Source organism: Palaemon carinicauda, chromosome 33 (assembly GCF_036898095.1).
Source record: "Palaemon carinicauda isolate YSFRI2023 chromosome 33, ASM3689809v2, whole genome shotgun sequence".
In the NCBI taxonomy this organism is placed as follows: domain Eukaryota; kingdom Metazoa; phylum Arthropoda; class Malacostraca; order Decapoda; family Palaemonidae; genus Palaemon; species Palaemon carinicauda.
Genome location: NC_090757.1, coordinates 6,988,712 through 7,013,309, shown reverse-complemented (window position 1 = coordinate 7,013,309; position 24,598 = coordinate 6,988,712). Strand labels below are relative to the sequence as shown.

The following is a 24,598-nucleotide window of genomic DNA, read 5'->3' as shown; positions in this document are numbered from 1 at the left end:
TAATTAATGAAACTCCTGCAAATAGATCTGTTTGATTGAAAATTAATGCTGCCAATGTTTGCTGGTTTATAGATGCTACTGGTTTGTGTATCTATAAACTTTTTATTTTTCCTGATTATTTCTTTGATATATTTTGTGCTTTCAAGTGTTTATACGCTACTGTATATCTATTTTATATGAAAAAATTTCTATTAATAAAGTACTGTACTTGGACGAGTAAACCATTGCCAAATATTTTGAAAAATTTCTATTAATAGATTGCTTTGATGAGTAAACCATAGCCACATATTCTGACAAGTGATGTAGCGTATAATTTTACTCTTGGAAAATAGGCTAATACTTATGTCTCTTTGAAACGTTGCATGAAACAAAAGTATAGTACACTTAAACTACAATGCCTATTGGGCAGGCAACAAGGCGGGCCTTGACATAACAAGAACCCGGCAGCCCGATGCAACCAACATCGGAGAAGCCGCCTGTCTCATATGTCTTGAGCCGCGGTGAAAACGATGTGGGCCAAGTGTGTGTGCGTGGCCGTTGCGGAGCCACGACCACCCAAAACAATATACCCAGCTACTGGCATTCTGTCGTTTCCTCCACCCTTCTTCTGATAGGAGGCTGATGGCTAACGACAGAACCCAATACTCGGACACGACCGACCGACGATGTCATAATGAAGACTACCTTGACAATTTTCTTATAGAAAGTATCTGGTTTTGCAGAATTCTTGTTTTCCGAGATTCTTTGATGAATATTTTTATTTGTAATTGGGATTTTGTTTATTCTCAGATTTGGGTTAGAGTACCTCTTCAAGCACCGGAAGAAGTTGCATCCCAGTACCGTTCAGACAAAGAGGAAAGTGAAGATGGGTTTGCCATTGATACATGGAATTGGTGGAATAAGTAAGCCTGCTCAGTCTCTTCATAATTTTATTTAACAAGGCAGTATGTGTATAAGAAGGATTTGTCCCTTTTGAATTAAAACTATATTTTAGTTTCCCATTTCCACTGCTAAATAACATATCACAAATACCACCTACTCTTTATTCAAGTCGCAGACTTTGTAGGTGTGAAAGTAGCTATATACAATCCAGCAGGAGACCTGAAAATATCCAGAAAGTGATAAGATTTAGGGATAAAAGGTACTGAAGACATGAAGAATAGTTAATTTTGTTTACCTATGAAATGGTAGATGATGGTCATAACCATCTTTATAGAATCTTAATTTTCGGTATTTTAACCAAAGTTGTTATAATGACTTGCAAAGGTAACTGCAGCTTTTCATTAGCAGAAATTGCTGGAAACCATACAGTTAAATCCCACAGGTTCTTGTTATTTGATATTTAAAAAGTTATTAATATCTAGGTTTATGCTGAAGTCAAAACACATTGTCTTTTTAATGATAGTAGACATTTTTAGAGTACTATATGCCCTTCAGGAATAGAGATTTTTTTTTTTTATTTCTGCTTCTTATTAACAATGATGCAATACAGTACAGTACTTTGTGTTACTCACTGCTTTCCATATTCCATCAATAATTTTTTCTCATGTAGCTTGATCAAAAATGATTTAGTCTGTAGTTATTACTAAACCAATAATTATCCAAGTCCAAGTGCAGGTGACAGTATTATAAACTTTCTCATTGGGACCTTCTATGCTACACATTGGTAGTTGTGATGCGGTGGATAATAGAGTATGTGAATGTATATATCTTAGAATGCTTCACATTTATAGGTATCTAAAATACTCGGGAAAATTTTAATATACTGTTGTTTTTATAATGGTACGATTCACCTAATGTTGGGTTATTCAGTTGTCTAATTTTACTTGTGATGATTTCTTGATGGAAAAAAGAAATAGGTCATTCAGATTTTGGCCATGTTAAATAAAGGATTGGACAAAGTTTTAAATAAAGTTATAAATATAATTTATTGGAGGGTTGTTTGTAAGAATGAAGCAAAGTGAAACCAGCCATGGGGTGTTTTTCCTGCTCTGTTTAATGGTATTGTCATGAGTCACCTCCCGTGGCCCACTGTAGGCTTTACTTGAGATAGCTGTGCCTACTTTTTATCCTGCTCTACCTTCATCCAGGGTTTCTTTATTCCAGTCGTATTATGAAGTTGAATATCTTCTATTAGGGCGTGTAGTCCAAATTCAGGGATTCATCCTATCTTATATGAACTTTCCAAGCTTTGGTAATTGCTACAACTGACTTCTCCCTTTTTATGGAGGTGTTGTTTTTTTTTTTTTTTTTTTTTTTTTTTTTTTTTTTTTTTGAAAGGGAGGTTTTTTTAACTTTAGTAAAGATAAATTTTGAAAATTTTTCAGTCCAGTGTGTATTCTCTGTTTCTTTGTTTTTTGAAATCTAAATAGTGAAAAGGCAGGTCTTTTAAAATTGTAATTTGATCATTACTGATTTGTTTAGCCTTGAATTCTTTTCTTTGTGTTAACAGTAGGTATGTGTGGTTATTTACAAACATTTAATATACCTATAAGGATATTGAATTGGTTGGCATTGTCATGCAATGACTAATGTCGTAAAATACTCTTTCAGATTTCACAGCATTTGTGACATAGAAAGGAAAATTTGTCTTGCCCTAGAAATATCTCCTAATCTACCAGATCAGAATGTGATTGACAGGTAAGCTAAACTATGGTGTATTTCTTTATCAATATTGTTGGCACTTCTGAGCCTAACATTTGATTGTTGAGCTTAGCAGATTACTGAAGTTTTATTAAATCTTATTCTTATGATTTAATTTAAATGCCTATTCAGATAATCCATTTTTGTGTAGATCTTTTAAAGATCCTTGCCAGATTAAGATTATAAGAATGAATTATATGATACGTTTAGATGGCTTATTTCATTCTTAAGCCTTACTTTACTGGTATAAATGAATTTGTTACTGCACTGGTAATAGCAATTGGGTATGGCACTTCATATATACATTGATTATAACAAATAGATCTTGGGTGCATAAGATTTTATCAAATAATGAAATCTATTTTATTGAGATGCTATTTTTATTGATTTCAATTCCTTTAGATAAAAGAATGTATATTTTACTGTACTTGTGTTTAACATCTTATAGATTTTAACAATATTCTTATCACGGTTAATTGTGTTACAGATGGATGGGTGAGCCCATCAAATGTGCTGTCCTCCCAACTTCTATATGGTTAACAAATAAGAAAGGATACCCTGTTCTATCATGTGCTCATCAACGACTCATAAAAAGTTTGTTCAAGTTACACGCACAGTTCATCATTTCCGGTCCGTTGAGACACCAGCATTACAAACTATATCAACAGTATTTGGATCATATTATAAGAGTATGTATAAATTATACTTTGGTCATGATTATTTTCCCGTTGATTTCTTGTTCTTGTGTTTTCTTCTGATAAAGTAATTTTATTGATAAAGGTTTTAAGGTTGGGTTTTTCTTAAGTTTTAAAGTTTACCACTTAATTAGATGTGTGAAATCTTTTAAATATATATTTCTGGTTATTAAAAGTATGCTGTTTGAGCTTAATTGGAAAGCCTGTTTTATTATTATTATTATTATTATTATTATTTGCTAAGCTACAACCCTAGTTGGAAAAGCAGGATGCTATAATCCCAGGGGCCCCAACAGGGAAAATGGCTCAGTGAGGAAAGGATAAAAGGAAAAACAATAATTTTAAGAATAGCAACAACATTAAAATAAATATTTCCTATATAAACTATACAAACTTTAACAAAACAAGAGAAAGAGAAATTAGATAGAATAGCGTGCCCGAGTGCACCCTCAAGCAAGAGAACTCTAACCCTAGACAGTGGAAGACCATGGTACAGAGGCTATGACACTATCCAAGACTAGAGAACAATGGTTTGATTTTGGAGTGTCCTTCTCCTAGAAGAGCTGCTTACCATAGCTAAAGAGTCTCTTCTACCCTTTCCAAGAGGAAAGTAACCACTGAACAATTAGTGCAGTAGTTAACCCCTCGAGACAAGAAAAATTGTTTGGTAATCTCAGGTGTATGAGGACAGGAGAATCTGTAAAGAATATGCCAGACTATTCGGTGTATGTGTAGGGAAAGTGAACCATAACCAGAGATAAAGATCCAATGTAATACTGTCTGGCCAGTCAAAGGACCCCATAACTCTCTAGTGGTAGTATCTCAATGGGTGGCTGGTGCCCTGGCCAACCTACTACCTACAGCATGTATTATAGAGATTGCTGTTTTATGCTGTTTGTCACTTGCCTAATTCCCAAACACCTTATCTATGCTCTAAAGGAAATAATTAGGACAGAAAATTAGAAAGCTATTATTTATTTGATTTTGTATTTTCAATTTTGGAAAAAAAAATTGATAAAAGAAATTCTGCCAGAATTTTCTTCTCCCCTTTGTAAGTTGTTCTTAACTCTGTAGTCTTACAAATCAAGTTGCCAAGCTCCATTGGTGAAGTCTTACATGGTGTTTTCAGATGCAACAAGAGATGGATCCCTTGACAGATTTTGCCAGAGGTTATGAAGATTATCTCCAGTGTCCGTTGCAGCCTCTTATGGATAATCTTGAGAGCCAGACATACGAAGTGTTTGAAAAAGATCCTGTCAAGTATTCTCAGTATGAAAAGGCTATACATTTGGCTATTATTGACAAGATTCCAGAGGAAGAAAAGGAAACTAAGGAAATGTAAGTTGTGTAAATGTGCATATGTTTTAAAAACTTTTGAATCATTTGTTTTATAATCAAATCAAACCTTCATGGCAAGGGAAAATATGAAAAAGAATGTGTTTTTCCACAACTGTATGACTAACCTTTGGTTCATAAGAAATGCTGTTGTATTTTTATGCTTCACATTTCATTTGAAGATAGTTTCATATTTAGATTTTCTTTATATCATAACAAAAACTTCATCTGATTCATGTAAGATTAGATTTGTAATAACATACTGCTTTTGAATTTACGCTACAGTTCACTTTCTGTATGTTCAGAGTATATATATATATATATATATATATATATATATATATATATATATATATATATATATATACATATATATATGATAGGTGTGGCAATTGTGTTCATCTCTGATGTTGAAGTGACATTCACATATTAAATACACTTCCTCCACTTGTATCTGGTGTCAGAACCCTCCTCTTTTGATGCTGATGGGTTTAAAGAACATAGATATGGATATAAAACCTATCATATCTGATGTTTTGTGATCCTTTCAAAGTGAATTCTCTCACATTGTTTCTGAGAGTTGGTTTGTGCAAGGTCAACTACCATCATGACTGCAGAATAAGCAATATCCTTGTCTCTTATCTTTTATTTGCCTGAGCATGTTTCATTTCTTTTGGTACCTTTTCAGTGTATTACTGCCTAGTTAGAGTGGAGGTCCCATTACCTCCTCTCGAGGGAAGAGATTGGATATCCTCTTTACTTAAACCTTTTATTAGTAGAGAAGGAGACAAAGTCTTCTGCTACTTCAGCTCTTACTACCCCCACCAATACTGTCCACAACAAAAGTTGATGACTTTGCTTAGGTTCCTCCTACTCCTGCCACCCCACTCCTCCTCCCTCCCTCTCCTTCAAACTCATTTTCTGAAAGTTATCATCTTGCTCATCAGTTCTCGCACAATTGCATTTCCATTTCTCTTGTCATCTTTTGGATTTCTGTGACTCCTTTCATTTATGCTTACTCTTCTGACCCTTATTTTTATTAAAGAAAATTTTTTTTTTATTCTCATAAGCTTGTATTCCCTACCTACCCTTTCAGCTGTAGAACTAGATCAAGCTCTTAATCCTGATGTTTCAAATTCTTCAGCCTTAGGTAACTTCCCATGTCTTGCAAGACTCACCCCCCCCCCCCCCCCCCCCCGAGCTTCCTGCTCACCCCAATTTCTTTCTGGAAGAACTTTTGTGTTCTTTTTACTGTTTTAAAAATATTTCCTTTTCTTAGGTTCTAGCCCTTGGTGATCTAGACTCGTTACTGGGTTCTCAATCCAAATTGTTTTTCATGAAAAAAAAAAAATATCCAGATAATAGTGTTTCTCAAGTCACTGTAGGCTCATTCAAGTCTATCTTCTAAGATTCACTCTCCTTTGTAATCTATTTTTCAATCCAAAATATCTACAATTTTGAAGAAATATTATGATGAAACTCCAAAGGTCCCATGATATCGCCCCTTTTAGACTTGCCTCAATTTTTTTTTACCTTTGGCATCAAGACCCCTTTGAGCACTTTCACATCACACCAGAAAAATTCTATCCTTCGCAGTTTCCCATTTTAGGATACACCCTTCTTTTAGATCCTTGTAAGAGAAATACTGTAAATTTTGGTGAAATGACCTGGTCTCAAAATATTTTTGCCTTTGTAGAAACTATTTTAGGAGTTATATGTACTATCATTCTTGCCGAGATAGTTTCCAATACTAAATTTTTGCCTTAGAAGAAAGTTAGTTTTACATAATCTTTCTTTACATTACCAAGGAATAATTCATCAGTTTGAAGGGGCTTAGTATGCTTTCATGATTAATAGTTTTATTTGTCCAATAAAATTTTGTGGCACTACATTCCAGCCATTTTGTCTTGTAAATTTTTTTTAATTTTCAAAGATTTTTTAATTGCTTACGATTTCATTTAGTAGATTTACAGTTTATAAATGTTTATAAGATAAGATAGCAATATGTGAGTCTATAAACTCTCAAGTAGCACAGCTTGGGTATTTGTTCAAAATTATTTGGTGTATAATTTGCAGGATTTTTCACAATGCTTTAGTACTGTTAGTTTTTTTTCACAATTAAAGTACAGTAGCTATTTCCTTTTGCAGCATAATATACTTAAAACACTTATTTTACATTATTTTTCCATTTATGTGTGAGTAATTCAATTTGTTGTTTGTTTTGAAGTAAACGTGATTTTGCTAAACAGAGGGCGCATGGTGATCTTGTATAATAAACAGAGCAATGGTCTTCTGTTAATGTGGTATTAGTAATATCATACCCAGTCTAATGCAATTGGTGGTCTTCATGCACTTGAAGTCATAGCACATACCCAATCATCGCCAGAAAAAGCAGGAAGGACTGAGTTTTTATATTTTCTTTTATTAATATTTCTTCCAAAAATTTATTCTCCTTCACGATAATTGAACAAGACCTTCTTAATCCCAGTGTCCTGATGGTTGTCGGTGCAGGGCGTGGTCCTCTTGTACGCAGGGCATTGTCATCTGCAAAGGCAGCTCAACGAAAAATAAAAGTTTACGCCGTAGAGAAGAATCCAAATGCTGTCGTCACATTGCAAGCACAGCAAGATGAAGATTGGGGAGAGCAGGTATGTGGAAATTAGGTTTAACAATGGTTTGGTATTCTGATATGAAGCTTAAATCACTTAAAAATGTGACTTCCAATATTTTTTACTAGGCGGAACTAAGACTAGAACAGTGTTAGTTAGGTAAAATTTTTTGTCAGGATGATGTTGCAGAATATGACCACAGTCTAGCTATAAGTACCTTTGGTGAATAAGAGCTTCAATATTGTCACCACTAGAGATGTTAATTACTTGTGATATATGTATTACAATACTTGAAAGCTTTTCATCCAAATATAGTATCAAAACCATATCAAGAAGAGAAAACTTCAGATTTAATAGTTTGAAGTAACAGATTGGCACCTTTTTATGACTTAATATCTTCATTACTTGAGGAATTGACCAAGACTTTAACATTTTACATTAAATGAATGATGTTCTTATCCCCTAATAAATAGTCTTGGTCTTTCCCTAATATTACCATTTTTGAAGAATGTTTTAAGAGGAAAAGTGGAAAGAAATGTAAAATGTGGAAAGCGCACATAATCTTTTTAAAAGGTTATAGATGAAGACTTGTGCCCAAGTGGGAATTTTCTTAAAAATTACCTGTTACCTGCCTTGTATAAGAAATTTCTGACAAAGAAATGTGAATATTCACTTAATAGATGTTTCCATTAACCGTTCGTTTTGAGTTGGGGATCCTAAATAATTTGTGAACTTTAGATGGCCCAACTTGATAACACTACTCCTGATCAACCTTAACAAATTACCACTGTTTGTGAAGTTAATTCTTTGCCCGTAGTAACTTGAAAATAATGATGAGTTGATGAGAAGAGAAATTTCAAAGCTGTAAGATTTTTTTTTGCTTAGGCAAATCTTTTCCCGCCAACTCTGCCATTGTAAGGTTACTGTAGAATGGCGAGTTGACTGTAATCCATAGAAAACCAAAAACCTTACTATTTAATATAGAACTATCGTGCATATTATTGTTTCCACGCAGTATTATTATTAAAGCATATCAAAATAAGGGATCATTATATAATGGAAATGCCATTAGTGCACCTTATGCAGTTTACTTTAGATATACTGTAATTGCTTAGTCTTTTTGGACCCTAGATGCAACCACTTTTTAGCCATTTGCTTTTCCTCCATTACATCTTCCATCCAATTTTCTTTCCAATTTCTTAACCTACAGTATTGTTCTCAGTACAACATCAGGCCTTCCCCCAATTGCACCTCGTTGCCGAATGAAAAACTTGCTCATCAACGTGTCTCTAATAAGTTTGTTCAAGTTATACGCATTCATTATTTCCGGTCTGTTGAGACACCAGCATTACACACTTAATCAGTAGTATTTGGATTATATAAGATTATGTATAAGTTTTATTTTGGTCATAATTGTTTTCCCTTTGATTTCTTTCCTTTTCTCTAACGAGGATTATAGTGGTGTCAGAACCTGAGTCCCCTTCTTGTGGTACACCATAGGCATTACTAGACGGTTTTTGCAGTATTCTTGCTACCCCAAACTGCACTTGCTTTATATTCTTCTATTTTGCCTCTGTTCCCATTATAACCCATTTACTGTATATAAGTTTTGCCAGTATGAGTATATGGTTATTAATACGGTTGCAAATCTAAAGTTACTTTTGAGATTAACCTTGAAGGTAAGGGATATGTACTCGTTTAAACCATTGAATTCAAAATTGAAAGCTGAGGAAATATTTGTTAGTGTGTGGGTGGTTATTTCCAAATATTAATTAAATTCTATAATTTGATGGTTCAATTGTAGATTTTGTTATTGTAGGAAGTTTCAATCATATGCTCAATGTAATTTTTTTGTGGGGTCAGTTATAACATTTGCAATAAAAATTGCTTGTTAAATTACTAACATGATTCCAGGTAACTGTTGTCTCATGTGATATGAGAGACTGGGATGCTCCAGAAAAGGCTGACATTTTGGTATCCGAGTTACTAGGTTCATTTGGTGACAATGAATTATCCCCAGAATGTCTCGATGGTGCTCAAAAGTTTTTGAAAGGTAAATATTTTGGATTTTAGTCTTGCTTCAGTAATAAGGGTTTCTATTAAGTAAGCTTTTGCCATATTTCTTTCATAGTAAACACAGCCATGAATTCTCCCTTCACTTTTTGTTTGTTAAAGAACCTCTGGTACTGAATAATCTAGTGGATAAAGAGTCAGTTTGTTATGGTCAAACTCATAAATTCAATAAAATTAACTTGACCAGAGACAATTTGGATCAAGATATTAAATAATGAAAGTTGTAGTGTGTGATATTGATAGATGGGTATAGTATATGACTGGTGAACTATAGTTTCAGTACCAAGTCCAAACCCTTTTTTATTTTATCCACTTGTTCTATTTTGTAGATGCTTCAATATTTTTTGTATATGTATTTTGAATGCTTTTTTTTTTTTTTTGTCATAGTATCCTAGATGGAAAAAATAACTAAAAATAAATTTAACATTTTTCTTCATCAGATGATGGGATAAGCATCCCGAGTAGTTACACTTCTTTCTTGTGTCCACTGCAGTCACCTAAGTTATACAATGAAATAAGACACAGCAGAGAAAAGGATAAGCACATTTATGCTCACTTTGAAACGCCATATGTAGTCTACTTACACAACAAGAAAGAGTTAGCACCAACTCAACCGCTCTTCACATTTTCACATCCTAATAGAGGTTAGTGGTTTATTTATAGAAAGCTAACACTTGCCTTTCGCTTGACTGTATTTTGCAAAATATATTCCAGAAGTTAAAATGTGATTGCATTATTATAAAAAGCTAATGAGAAATACTTAAACCAAAACATTATTCCTCATAGAGCTTTGGTAACATTAAAGTGTCTTGTGTATATACTATATTATGTTGAATTGTCCATAGAGATTCCAGTTTTTGTGCCAACCATTTTCCAAACCGCTTGAGAAGGCATTACTTTGTTCCAGTGAAATCTAATAACTCATTGGTTAAGTGGTATTTATCTTTGTTGTGATGTTTCATTATCTAGGGAAACAAAAAAATATGTGAACTTAGTTTTAATTTTGTTCATATTGGACAAGTTTGTATGCCATGTTAAAACTTTCAAATCCTTTCACTACCATCTTTTTAAGCATTTTCAAACTTGAAATAACCGGTCCACCCCTACCACTTTAGGAAGTTCCTTTAATCTTTTCTTGGTTGAAGTTTCCTAATTGCGCAATAGTGATATTTAACTTCCTGTTTAGTTATAACTATGATAGCATGACAAATTTGAAAGTTTTAACAGTATAGTTCTTATTTCCTGTTGTCTTTATGAAATTGAAAGTGTGGTATCTTTTCAGACAAAGTCATCGATAACCGAAGATATAAAGCTTTACAGTTTCAAATAAGCACAGATAATGTTGTTCATGGATTTGGAGGGTATTTTGAAGCTGTGTTGTACAAGGACGTTACATTATCTATTAAGCCAGAAACTCATTCAAAAGGAATGTTCTCATGGTTTCCTATCCTTTTCCCTGTAAGGGTAAGTAGAAAAATATAAGTTTTAATGTTTCTGTATTTCTGATCAGTAAATTAATCTTCAGACATTAATAGGTAATGAATATTATTTTTTCACACTAGGAACTGGAACAAACAATATAACAATACAATTTCAAAACAAACTTAATAGTACAATTGTAACACATGACATGAGGGTTGTTTAGCTGATAACTCAGTGCTACAATTTGTCACTCATTATCAGCCAGATACGCGCATGTTCTCATTAGCCTATCTGAGCATGCAGAGAGCAATGTCGCATGTTCACCATAGACTTATGACTACTGGTGGTAAGGTAAAAGTTATGTGGAGGTGCAGATGGTCCAGCAGTATCAGTAGGCAGATATATATGTATAGGGTTAAATCTTTGCTGAAGAGGAGAGTTGTTGAATTGATAGTGGCCTCAATTCCTTCTTTGTGTCACTCTAGAATACTAATGGTTTCCATTTAGTAATAATGAGATAGGCTGAAGAAGCGACTCAATGTTGTGACGTCACAGCTTTTCACAGCAGAATTTGCTCGAGGTAGCATTTATGAAGAGTGCTTGTCCAAGGGATGCCGATGCAGGAAACTGAAGAAGTTACACCACAGTGCGGCATTTTAGCATTCCTTTTGTCCATCACCACAGGGATTGTTTGCCAAACTAGTTACTACACCATTCGTGATGAAATTATTGGTACTGAGTAAAGTTGAGCCACAGTTGAGTGGGTAGCATCAGGCCTTCAAACAAAATGTTGACAAGCATTTCATTTGTTTGGCTGGTAATGGTTCCTTGAAGTCGATAAGAGCCTTTCAAATAGGTTATGAGTCTTAAATTGGTGATCCTTCCTGCTTGATACCTTTCTTACAATTTCCAAAGCTGTACAGAAATTTTGATTGTGTTTATGATGAAGTTTGTAGGATTGGCTTTGGTTTTAGTGATGCCATCAAGTTTGAAAAGAGGGATCTCATGATTAACGCGATCAAATAGTTGGTAGGGGAGGTAGTCTTTTCTTAGCATCATTATTGAAATTAAGTAATGGATAGCAATGAGTTTTTGTTGCACACTATTTTATGCTTATTACGTATCGACTTATGTTATTTCTACATACAGGTTAGCGAGTAATTTTTAGGAATGTGAAATCTGGTATTCCTTAAGCTACTGTTCTTGACCAATAATTTTTCATACTATATACACGATTGGTGGTTTCACTTAGAAAACAAGCTCATTGCATAAGAAGATAATGGTACTTTTTGCCTTAATTCCATCTCGTGAATGTAGATTTAGGGTTGCTGAATCCCCTAATAGAGATCTAGCTAAAATTTGTGCATAGTGCACATTATGGGCTTGAACTTAAAACAAACAACACGAGTAGGTTTGAGGACAGTGGCTTCTCAACATAAAAATCTCTGCATTGATAAGGTTTATTTAACTTCATAAAACTCCTTTAAAATTTTAGGTTCGATTCTTGATTACAAGTTTACCATTGAATCGACTTCTCCCGTTATTGTTCAAGAAAGTAGCTTGAGAAAGTTTTAAGGGATCAATCTATTGTGAAGAAATATTTTAATTCTACCTTGTTTTGGGTATTGTTCTTCTGTCTGGTCTTTTGCTGGTGTTTCTGATCTTAATTTGTTGGACAAAAACTTAGTAATTCAGTTAGTTCTGTATGCATGTTGCATAATATTTTTCATAATTCGAGCAATCCTTTGAATTCAGATCTTCCCAGACTGTACCATCCTTTGTGTATTACTAAGGGGTGCAGTTAATACTTAGTCATGCCTTCTCCATCATAGGACTGATACAGTATTTTATTAGTTTTAATTCAGCGGTGTATCTGGAACTTCCAAAACTCGAACTTACAGCCAACGTTTTTATGTTGAACAGGTTGACATAAATCTTTTCAGGTTGTGTGCATAACATCCATTTTTAACCTTGTTGCTGATCTTAGAATATTTTGTATTCTTTATTTGTTCCTTTCCATATAGTTTACAAAAATGCCTAACAACACAAAATTAATTCGTCCTGGAGTGGCTTTCGTAAAGTGATTTTTTCATGTTGTCACATTTCACATGTTAATTGCCTAATTCGTTCCAAACCCTGAAAACACAATTAAATTATTATTATTAAACGCTTAGCTACAACCCTAGTTGGAAAAGCAGGATGCTATAAGCCCTGGGGCCCCAACAGGGAAAATAGCCCAGTGAGGAAAGGAAACGAAGAAAATTAAAATATATTAATAGTAACAACATAATAAATTTTTAAAAGTTTAACTTCCCTGGTAGTTACGTACATATAGCTTAATCCCGCCGATTCGTCGCGCGCACGGCGGAAATTCAAAATTCGCGGCAATCGCCGACAGATGGTCAGGTGATCATACCTGTGTGCCTTCTAACCGGGTACCTGGAACTATTCCCATTAGTCCTCAGAAATTCCCTGCCGTCGTTCTAGCAACACGTCGGAAGTTCGCTCTACTTTGTTTGGGTTTGCTTTAACTACAAATTGGTGAAGTACCCATTGCTTTGCTTTTGATGGCTTTCGCTGATATTAGATTTTCCTTTCTTTTTCACATAATTTTTTTTTTTTTTTTTTTTTTTTTTTTTTTTTTTTTTTTTTTTTTTTTTTTTTTTTTTTGTCCAACCTCGACAGTTGTTTATTTTAACTTGATTTTCAGTCCTCTGTTGTTAGATTTTGTGGGTAGGGCTGCAAAACCGGCTTCCAAAAGTTGCTCTTGATCCTCACACAGTATGTAAAAATGCAGAGGGCATGTGTGTATTTTTCTTTTGGAATATGATCGATATGTTCGTAAGCTTGAAAGGGATAGGAGCAAGGAACTTTTCCCCCTACTTTGAAAACTAACGAATAACTCTTAAAGACATGATGGTGGAAGGAAATCATTCCGCCAGCACTCTGACATCACAAATTATGTGACGTAAACTCTAAGCAGAATGCCTTGAAGGAAATCATTCCGCCAGCGCTATGACGTCACAAATCATGTGACGTAAACTACGTAGTATTACTTGCAAATATGTAAATTCTTTTCTTTTTCCTGCAAGAAATGTAAGGAAAATACTAACTTAGTAAGCATAAGTATTTTAATTTTTATAATGTAGGGAAATAAAAAAGTAAATATTTGTCCTATTAGTATACTTCCTTTAGTTAATCATCAATTTATTATAGAGTTGTTCCGTAACCGAAATACAAACCACGCTATTTACAAAGGGTTTACTTTTAGCGCAGCTGAAATGACGAGCCAATAGTTTTTAACGAGGGTTAATTACCCCCGCGCTAGTTAGCGGGGGGTGGGGAAGGGTAGCTTGCTACCCCTCCCCCCTCCACACACCGGTGACTTGCTTCACTTCACTTTTGGCTCGGCGGTGATCAGACGTGTCTGTTCATCGCCTTCGTGACAGCCTTTAATTTTCTTCTTTTTCTTTTCAGCTTGTGTGATTGGTTGGAAGTTGACCTTCAGTTATTTTCTTTTATTTAATATGCGGACATGCCCTGGAGTTGCCGGCCGTCCTTGTGGGACTTTCATGTCGGACGTGATTACGGATCCTCACACCCTCTGCCCTCAATGTCGGGGCCGACGGTGCGACCAGGATAACATGTGCCGTGGGTGCAGGGAGTGGTCTGCCTCCCAGTGGGAGAGGTTTGGCCGTCGGCGTAAGAAGAAGTCCAAGAGAGACCGTTCTCCTCCGGGGTTAGCCTTGAAGGAGGAAGGTTCTCGGGACTCTTCTTCCGCCGCCCAAACCTCCTCCGAAGCTCCCCCTCGTCCGCCTCCTAAGGAGAGTCGTCCGAGTGGGAGCGCAGGCCCTTGTTCTGTTTCCCTACCTTCGGTGGGGGGAGAGGGCGTCGCCTCCCATAGCGAGGCGGTTCCCCCTCCTCCTCCGGGGGAGGTTATTGATAATAATACTTTATCCAGTGATGATCTGTTGCAGATTTGGTCGTCCCTGGGGCTTAAGGGCTTGCCCTCCAGGGTCGCTCTTATTGACCTTGTCTCGTTGGGGGCCGCTGTTAAACAGTCGCCGGTGGTAGCGGAGGTAGACCCTCTGTCTATTGTCGACGTCGTGGTGACAGAGGCCTCCGACGTGGCTGGGCCTTCCGACGCAGGTGCTGTTGCTGGTGATGGTGCTCTAGGCTCTCCTCCTCCTTCCGTGCATCCTTCGAAGGGGGAAGTGAGTCCTTCGGTCTCGACTGCTGCCCAGCTTCCTTCTGAGGGAAGTGTTTTGAAGGAGACTCCCCTTCGGAGGACCGATGGTCCCGACGATCTCCCCCGAGGCCGCCTCCGCCGTAAGGCTCACCGCCCTCTACGCCACAAGGGCCTCCCTTCCCCTTACAGGGGGACTAAGAGGCGCCTTTTTGGGTCTTCGTCCTCCGGGGGGGACTCTCCTCGTCAGCCTCAACCGACTGCTCCGCCCTCCTTGAACCTCTCTGCGGACCGCTCTCCATCTCCTGCCGGATCTTCGCCTTCTGGAGAACTCGTCACCCGACGGGCAACGGTCCCTTCGGGGCTAAGGGATTCTTCCCTTACGCGAGCAGGGCCAGCGCACAAGCGATCTCCTGCTCGCCAGCGATCTCCTGCTCGCCAAGACTCTCCTGCTCGCCGACGCTCACCTGCTCGTCGGCTCTCTCCTGAGGTTCGCCCCCCTCGCCAGCGCTCTCCTGCTCGTCAGCTCTCTTCCGAGCGTCAGCGCTCATTTGAGGACCATCGCCCTGCGGTCTCTGACCACCCTTTAGTTCCTGCTGAACTCCCTGCTCACCATCCACCTGGTCCTGTGGCTACGCAACATCGTGCTGCGCGTGTGTCAGAAACACATGTTCGCCAACGCGCCAGCGATCTTCCCGTTCCTGCTCGTGAACCTATCCTCTCACAGGACACGCGTCGACCTTCTGCTCGCCAGCGATCACCAGCTCGCCAGCGATCACCAGCTCGCCAGCGATCACCTTCACATGCTGCCCGCCATCGCACGAACCTGCATGATCGCCCGCTTACGCATGCTGCTCCTCATCGCAATACCCTGAACGATCGCCCTCCTGCGGATGCTGATCACCATCGCACAACCCTGCACGATCGCCCGCTTACGCATGCTGCTCGCCATCGCACAACCCTGCACGATCGCCCGCTTACGCATGCTGCTCCTCATCGCAATACCCTGAACGATCGCCCTCCTGCGGATGCTGATCACCATCGCACCCTTTCACGCGATCATTCACCTGCGCATGCTGCTCGCCATCGCACAACCCTGCACGATCGCCCGCTTACGCATGCTGCTCCTCATCGCACAACCCTGAACGATCGCCTTCCTGCGGATGCTGATCACCATCGCACCCTTTCACGCGATCATTCACCTGCGCATGCTGCTCGCCATCGCACAACCCTGAACGATCGCCCGCTTACGCATGCTGCTCCTCATCGCGCAACCCTGAACGACCGCCCTCTTGCGCGCAATCATTCACCTTCACATGCTGCTCGCCATCGCTTACCATCACGTGATCATTATCGCCAGCGATCTTCTTCACCTACGCGGCAGCACGATCCCTCGCCGTCGCGCCATCGCTTGCGTTCGTCGCCTCGGACACGTGTTCATTTACCTGCCCACCCTCACGCTCGCCTGCGCGCCCGCGCGACCGCTCGCCTGTGCGCCCGCGCGATCACCCGCGCAACCATTCGCCTTTGCGCGACCGTTCACCCTCGCGCGACCATAGTTCGCGGCGAATTCCACAGCCGGTGGTAGCAGCAGGGACGCGTGCTCCTAGACGGCACTCGGGATCACCTCCATCCAAGCACAGGTTGGTATTGCAGGACGAGGACAGGTCATTACAGCATTCTTCCCCACCTTCTTTTCAGGCAGGTACCGTTGTGTCCACTCCAAAGGATCGCCCGATCCCTTTCACCTTAGCGAGGATTTCGGACTCTGTGTCCTTTGAGCAGCAGACTTGGTTTGGTCCGCTGGCACGGGCGTTAGTGAGGGTTATGAAACCAGCACTCGCCGGCCAGGGTAACAAACCAGCGGCTGTCTCTCCTACGCTGAAGAGAAAGAGAGGAGTGGACTTCGTGGTGACTTCCCCCAGGGCGAAGTTGGTTCCCAAGAGGTCGGTCTCGAGGGTCCCCTCTCTTGCACGAGTACTCTCTCCTTCTCCCGTGGACGAGGCCTTTCCGTCCTCAGGTGAGTCCAGTGGACCGGTAGTCTTCCCCCCGGCACCAGGGGGGGAGACTTCGCTTCAGGCAGGAGAATCGTCTCGTGAGGAAGGGGCCCCTCGAACCTCGTTGTTGGGATCCTGTATCCCTCCTAGGAGGGAGCCCAAGGATTCCAAGACCATCCCTAAATCCTCTGCAAGGATTCGACAGGAACCCATGACTACCCAGGGGAATGTCCACGTATCACCCCAGGAAGAGATTCCTGGGGCAGGAGACTTAGCTGCCAGCCCGCAGGGAGGAGAACAGCAAGAGTCCGAACATGCCTTCTGGCAGGTCCTAAGCCTGATAAGGCAACTTAACAGTCTTACGGATCCAGTCATCCCCCCCCGTGAAGGCAAAGACACAATTCTGGATGAAGTGTTCGACGTTCGGAAGGCCCCTAAGACCAGTGCAGCTCTGCCCTGGTCTCGGGGGCTGAAGAGTGCCAGAGCTAGGGCCAATGCTCAGCTCGCACTTCTTGCCTCCTCCAGTCGTTCCACTGCCGGGAACAAACTCATCCCTCCTCCTCGCCTTCAGCAGAGGAGGTATTTCGAGATCCTGGGTGAGCACAACCTCGCTCTTCCGCTCCATCACTCTGTGGAGGAGCTGGCGAAGGGAGTTCCCTTGGAGAAACTCTCTGCCCGGCAGGTGTCGTTCTCGGCGGCAGAGATCCTTAACCACGAGAAGGTCGCTAAGTGTGCCATGCAGGCCACTTCGTGGCTGGACTTCTGGTTAGGATCTCTGGGCATCCTATTGCGATCTGAGGACTTGTCCAAGGAGACCAATAGGAAGGCCCTAGAGACCTTCTTGCTCTCGGGCACCCGCTCCATCGAGTTCTTGGCGCACCAGGTTACCACCCTGTGGGCCAACTCGGTGTTGAAGCGTCGCGATGCTGTGTCCGAGAGATTCCATCCGAAGGTCCCCGCCGTAGATGTGTGTAGGCTCCGACATGCCTCCCTCCTGGGGGAGAGCCTGTTTGAGCCTCAAGACTTGGAGCGAACGGCTGAGAGGTGGAGGAAATCCAGCACGGACTCCCTCCTCCACAGGGCCCTTACAACTCGGCCCTATAAGCCTCCAGCCCCGCCACAACAGCAGCAACAGCCTCGTAAGGCTCCAAAACAGGCACCGGCAGCTAAGAAAGTGGTGTCTAAGCCCCAGCCCTTTCCAGCCAAGGTCAAGAGGGGTGGTAAGTCCTCCAGGGGAGGCAAGACTTCTAGGGGTGGCGGCCGCGGCCGCAAGCCCTAGGGGTGGCAGTCCCCCTGCGTGTCCACCTGTGGGGGGATGCCTTCAGCGTTGCGTCCGCAGGTGGCAACATCTCGGGGCCGATGCTTGGACAATCTCGGTGATCGGCCAAGGTTATCGCGTCCCGTTCACGTCATCTCAACCTCCCCTGACAGCGAATCCAGTGTCGTTGAGCTCCTATGCCATGGGATCGGCAAAGGGGCTGGCCCTTCAGGCCGAAGTCAAGACCATGTTCGAGAAGGGTGCTCTCCAGGAGGTCGTGGACGGCTCTCCAGGCTTCTTCAGTCGACTCTTTCTTGTAAAGAAGGCTACTGGAGACTGGAGACCCGTCATCGATCTCTCGGCTCTGAACAGGTTTGTCAAACAAACCCGGTTCAGCATGGAGACAGCAGACACAGTCAGACTTGCGGTGAGACCACAAGACTTCATGTGTACACTGGATCTAAAGGATGCGTACTTCCAGATCCCAATCCATCCGTCTTCCAGGAAGTACCTGAGATTCTGCCTAGACAACAAGATCTACCAGTTCAAGGTGCTGTGTTTCGGTCTCTCCACAGCTCCTCAGGCGTTCACTAGAGTGTTCACCCTGATTTCGACTTGGGCGCACAGGAACGGCATTCGTCTCCTTCGTTACCTAGACGATTGGCTGATCCTAGCAGACTCGGAGTCGACCCTTCTTCGACACCGAGACAGGCTTCTAGATCTTTGCCAGGATCTGGGGATCGTGGTAAACCTCGAGAAGTCCTCTCTGCAGCCGTCCCAACGACTGGTTTATCTAGGCATGCTAATAGACACCAATCTCCACAAAGCCTTTCCATCAGACGACCGGATAGCAAGGCTGAGGAGGGTGGCGGAACCTTTCCTCAGGCGAAAAGAACTCCCCGCCCAATCGTGGTTGCGTCTCTTGGGCCACCTATCCTCCCTGGCCCGTCTGGTTCCAAACAGCCGCCTCAGGATGAGATCCCTTCAATGGCGGCTCAAGTCCCGGTGGAATCAAGGATCCGATTCCCCGGACACTCTGATCCCAATGGGGTCTCTGGAACAGACGGACTTGCGGTGGTGGCTGGCCAACGAGAACCTGCGAAAGGGAGTGAGTCTTCTCGTCCTTCCCCCGGAATTGACTCTGTTTTCGGACGCGTCAAAAGAAGGGTGGGGGGCGCACGTTCTGAACCAGAGGGCCTCAGGCCTTTGGTCAGAATCAGAAAAGTGCCTACACATCAACCTGCTAGAATTGAAGGCCGTCTTTCTGGCCCTTCAACAGTTCCAACGGTTCCTGGCGGGTCACTCCGTGGTGGTGATGAGCGACAACACCACGGTAGTGGCTTATATCAACAAGCAGGGAGGCACTTTTTCGCAACAGCTATCCCATCTTGCAGTAGAGACTCTGAGGTGGACCGAAACCCACTCGATAACACTATCAGCTCGCTTCATTCCTGGCAAGAGGAATGTGCTCGCCGACAGTCTGAGCAGGGCTTCGCAGATAGTGAGTACCGAGTGGTCTTTGGATCCTCAGATAGCCAACAAAGTCCTGACTTTGTGGGGTTCCCCGACGGTGGACTTGTTCGCGACAGCCTTGAACTTCAAGCTGCCCCTGTACTGCTCACCAGTCCCGGACCCCAAGGCACTCTGGCAAGATGCTTTCCAGCAACGGTGGGACAACATCGACGTGTACGCCTTCCCACCATTCTGTCTGATGAGAAGGGTGCTCAACAGGACCAGACTATCGGTCAACTGTTCCATGACTCTAGTAGCTCCGCTATGGCATCACGCGGAATGGTTTCCGGACCTTCTGCAACTCCTGACGGAACTCCCAAGGGAGCTTCCTCCACGACACGAGCTTCTCAGACAACCCCACTCCGGTGTCCCTCACAGGGCCGTAGCCTCGCTTCGGCTTCACGCCTGGAGACTATCCAGCGTCTCCTCGCGGAGAGAGGCTTTTCGCAACAGGTTGCGGAGAGAATGTCTCGGCACCTGCGAAGGTCCTCTGAGGGAGTCTACCAAGCGAAGTGGAGAGTCTTTTGTGGTTGGTGTCGTGGAAGGGGTATCTCTCCACTCGATGCCACTATTCCAGCAATAGCGGACTTCCTTGTGTATCTGCGAGAAGAAATGCGCCTTTCTGTCTCGGCAGTGAAAGGCTATCGCTCAGCCTTAAGCTTGGCCTTCAGATTGAAGGGCGTGGATATTTCTTCATCGCTAGAACTCTCTTTACTCATACGTAGCTATGAGCTTACCTGCCCCCAGTCGGAAGTGAGACCCCCTCCTTGGAACGTGGTTCGAGTTCTCAGGTCTCTCAAGAGACCTCCCTTCGAGCCATTACGCCAGGCCTCCGATCGCCACCTGTCTTGGAAGACGGCTTTCCTACTCGCCTTGGCCTCGGCCAAGCGAGTTAGTGAACTTCATGGTCTCTCGTACGACATCGCCCATTCAAGGGGATGGGGGGAGGTAACGTTCAGGTTCGTCCCTGAGTTTGTGGCCAAGACTCAGAATCCTGGAGTGCCGGATCCTCGGTTCGACTCTTTCAGGATCGCGAGTCTCCGTTCTGTAACAAACGACCCAGACCAGCTGCTACTATGCCCAGTGAGGTGTCTGAGGTACTACTTGAAGAGAACGGCTGCAGTCCGTCCTCATGTGCGAGCTTTGTTTGTGAGCACAGGCAGGACAAAGAGGAGGGTCACAAGGAACACCATCTCTGCTTGGATTCGAAGGGTTATCCACCATGCCCTGAATCCTGACCCTCCTCCGTCACGTCGCCCTCGGGCCCACGATGTCAGGGGTATTGCTACATCCCTGGCCTTCAAGAGAAACTTCTCTGTGACGCAGGTACTTCAAGCGGGGGTCTGGAAGCGTCAAACGACCTTCACAGCCCACTACCTGCAAGACGTGACCCACAGGAGCCTCGATACGTTCTCTATCGGCCCTGTGGTGGCTGCACAACAGCTGGTCTAACCTCAGGCTCCTTTTTGGACAAGTAGCAGTAGGTTGAGGGCGTTGTTACCCGGTCTTAGTCTGTGTGAATGAAAGAGTATGTCTGACCCTTACTTCTTTCTTCATTCTCCCCTCTCTTGGGGAAGCAGCATCCTGGTCCTCGCATAGCTGACCTCGACCTCTGCAGGTAACCCATGCTTCTTTGTGCTCCTAGTATTAAGCTTAATACTGTTGCGTCTCCCATACCCTGACGAGGTGGTATGGGGAACGTCCTATCCTAGAATTCCTATCTGAAGGTCTCAAGGTCAACTTCATAGGACGAGTCACACTCTCCTCCTCACACTACTTATGTAGGCCACTCGTTCCTAGCGATGCTAGGAACCTGTGAGGTACAGGGGCTCCCTCTCTCTAGTGCTGCTCACTAAGGGATCGAGCCCCCGGGCAAGCCGAAGTCAGTAAGGCTGGGGACTTTCCACCCTTCCTAAGGGGTAAGTCACCCTTTGTAAATAGCGTGGTTTGTATTTCGGTTACGGAACAAATGACAAATTCGAAGATAATTTGTATTTTTCCTAACCATACAAACCTTAGCTATTTACACATATGTGCCCGCCATCCCTGACCCCCAAGTCAAGTCCTACCTCTAAGTGAAGTGAAGCAAGTCACCGGTGTGTGGAGGGGGGAGGGGTAGCAAGCTACCCTTCCCCACCCCCCGCTAACTAGCGCGGGGGTAATTAACCCTCGTTAAAAACTATTGGCTCGTCATTTCAGCTGCGCTAAAAGTAAACCCTTCGTAAATAGCTAAGGTTTGTATGGTTAGGAAAAATACAAATTATCTTCGAATTTGTCATATTTCACTAGCGTACAGTCAATTTACGCTACGTAGTACTCTTGTCGATCGTTACAGTTTCACAATACTTTGTATCGTTATTTAATATTTCGATATTGAGAATACTAATATTAATCGTATAGCCTATTGAATTTTCATTCTAGCCCTTGGCGAAAGAGTATAATCTCTTGCAACGGGCAGGTCTAATTATGGTCTGATGTGAAATAGTTAAAAGTGCTAGTGTTCAGTGGCACGCAAGCATGACGCAGTGCAGTGGAGGGTACGGCTGCTCGGACCTGTCGTTCTCCTAGCCCTGGACCTCTTCCGTGCTCCCCAACCCCAGGGAAAAGGAATGTCAACAGGCAAAGGGAGGCAAGAGGTGTTAGCCCCCGAGCAGTCGTCCCCTCAAGCGTACCTGTTGACGCTTCCCAGGACGCTCGCCCTCGCCATGGGAAAGGCGAGGTAAAAGTGTTATCCTCGCCGTTGGATGACGCAGCTCCCAGACGAGGCTGGGGTCTTACGCTTTTCCCTAACTGCTTGACAAGCAGAGAGTTGCTCGTCATGGAACTGAGCGTCGAGATCGCGATCGTAATAGTTCGAAGCGCGGACTCGTGGCAAGGACGCACGTGAGTTGCAGCGCTCATGGACGCTCCCTCGCAGTGATCTGGACGCGTTACGGGAGGCGGCAAGGATCTTGACGCTGCCTCACAGCATGCTGGACGCACTCGAGCAGGACGCTTCCCCGCGTCAAGATCGCGAACGTCATAGTTCCGAGCGCGGACTCGCGGCAAGGACGCACGCGAGCTGCAGCGCTCATGGACGCTCCCTCGCAGCGATCTGGACGCTTTACAGGAGGTGGCAAGGATCTTGACGCTTCCCCGCAGCATGCTGGACGCATACTTGACACTCCCTCGCAGCATGCCGGACGCACCGCAAGCAGCATGCCTGTCAGAGCTTCAACGGTCCATTATGTCCTGTTGACGTTATGCTGATGGACGCACGCAAGCATGACCCTCCCTCGCAGCATGCTGGATGCATGCAGGTCGCATGCAAGCATGACGCTCCCTTGCAGCATGCTGGACACATGCATGAACATGCATGACACTCCCTCGCAGCATGCAGGACGCACGCAAGCATAACGCTTCCTCGCAGCAGGCTGGACGCATGCATGACGCTCCCTCACAGCATGCGGGACGCAAGCAGGCAAGACGAGGCGTGTTTCTCCCACTCGTTCTACATCGGAGATCGCTAACCCTTTAGAGGAGGAAACGCAGGAAACTCTTCGTGCAGAAGATCTTCAAAGATTACTTGCAGTTCTGGTGGACTTATATCCGGAGGACTTTCAGCAGGCTGTACCTCAGAGCCTGCCCTCGCAAGTTTTGAAGGGTAGACCCCAGAAATCTTCCTCTTTCAAGGAAACAGTGTTAGCCAGATCTGTCTAGAGGGCTTTTTTTGACTGAACGATTGGATTCTCAAGAGAAAGGAACAAGGAAGGACACCCTTTTCCTTCCCCCCTACGAGATTGGCTTCTAGATCTAGTGTGTGGTACGAGACGGGAGGTTCTCGGTTTGGAAATCCCTGCCTCCTCCCAGGGAGACTTCTCCAAACTCGATGCCTCGCGTAGATCAGCCATGACTTAGGCTAAGGTGATGTCCACGTCGGAGATGGATCACTTGCTGAAAGGCATCTTCAGAACAATCGAGGTCTTCAGCTTGATGGACTGGACTCTAGGAGTCCTCGCAGATATCCCAGACGATAAGAACGAAACGCAGATGCACCTTATTGCCTGTCTCGATAAAGCCATGAGGGACGGGTTGGTCGAACTCAAAGGCCTTTTTCACAGCAGGTATTTTTAAGTAGGAGCTATGCTGTTTCTTTCCTGTCGTCAGGATTGACTCATGCTCAGAGAGCAGAGCTCTTGTATGCTCCCTTGACCAAATACCTCTTCCCTTTAGAGCTAGTAAAGGACTTATTAGCAGCTCTTGCGCACAAGCAACGCAAGATCTGATTACAAGGACTGCGAGGAAAAGTTCTTCCAGCTAACTTTTTAGCCAGGAAGGAGAAGGAAGCTCCTCCCACGCGTCAGCCCTTTCGTGGGAGAGCCTTTCTAGAAGAGGACAGAGAATGGCTGCTGGAGGGCAACCTCGTAACCCCAAACAGCAACCGAAACCCAAAAAGTGAACTCAACCTCCAGTCACAGGTATCCCACTACTGGCAGCAGCTCTTCAAGAGCAGGTTAACCAGATGCTGTCAAAAACAGCAATAGAAGTGGTAGAGGACCCCTCATCTGAGGGATTTTACAACAGACTTTCTGGTACCCTAGAACTCTGGGGATTGAAGACCCGTTCTGGACGCAAGTGCGTGAGCAAAGTCAAGTTTGCTATGGAAATATCTGCGTCAGTCCTAGCAGACACCAGACTAGGTGACTGGATGGTGTCAATAGACCTGCAGGACGTGGTTTTTCTTGTCTCAATTCACCCAACCTACAGGAAATATCTGAAATTTTTACATCACGCTACAACTTTTCAGTTCAGAGCACTTTTGTTTTGGACTAAGCACGGGCCCTTACGTTTTTACACGAGGGGTATCGAACGTGGCTCTGGTTACATCT

The 24,598-nt window shown here is 43.2% G+C and overlaps 1 protein-coding gene across 2 annotated transcripts in view; it reads left to right on the top strand.

The window, feature by feature from the left end:
* csul (protein arginine N-methyltransferase 5) overlaps positions 1-24,598 on the top strand; it is an 83,408-nt gene that overhangs the window by 53,264 nt on the left and 5,546 nt on the right. The window contains exons 4-11 of one of the 2 annotated variants that reach the window (XM_068356723.1): positions 790-902; positions 2,554-2,640; positions 3,131-3,332; positions 4,468-4,676; positions 7,162-7,321; positions 9,197-9,335; positions 9,796-9,999; positions 10,638-10,819. In XM_068356723.1, the coding sequence (XP_068212824.1) occupies positions 790-902; positions 2,554-2,640; positions 3,131-3,332; positions 4,468-4,676; positions 7,162-7,321; positions 9,197-9,335; positions 9,796-9,999; positions 10,638-10,819 (1,296 nt within the window). The remainder of the gene's footprint in view (positions 1-789; positions 903-2,553; positions 2,641-3,130; positions 3,333-4,467; positions 4,677-7,161; positions 7,322-9,196; positions 9,336-9,795; positions 10,000-10,637; positions 10,820-24,598) is intronic. The other variant, XM_068356725.1, reaches the window with a different exon arrangement.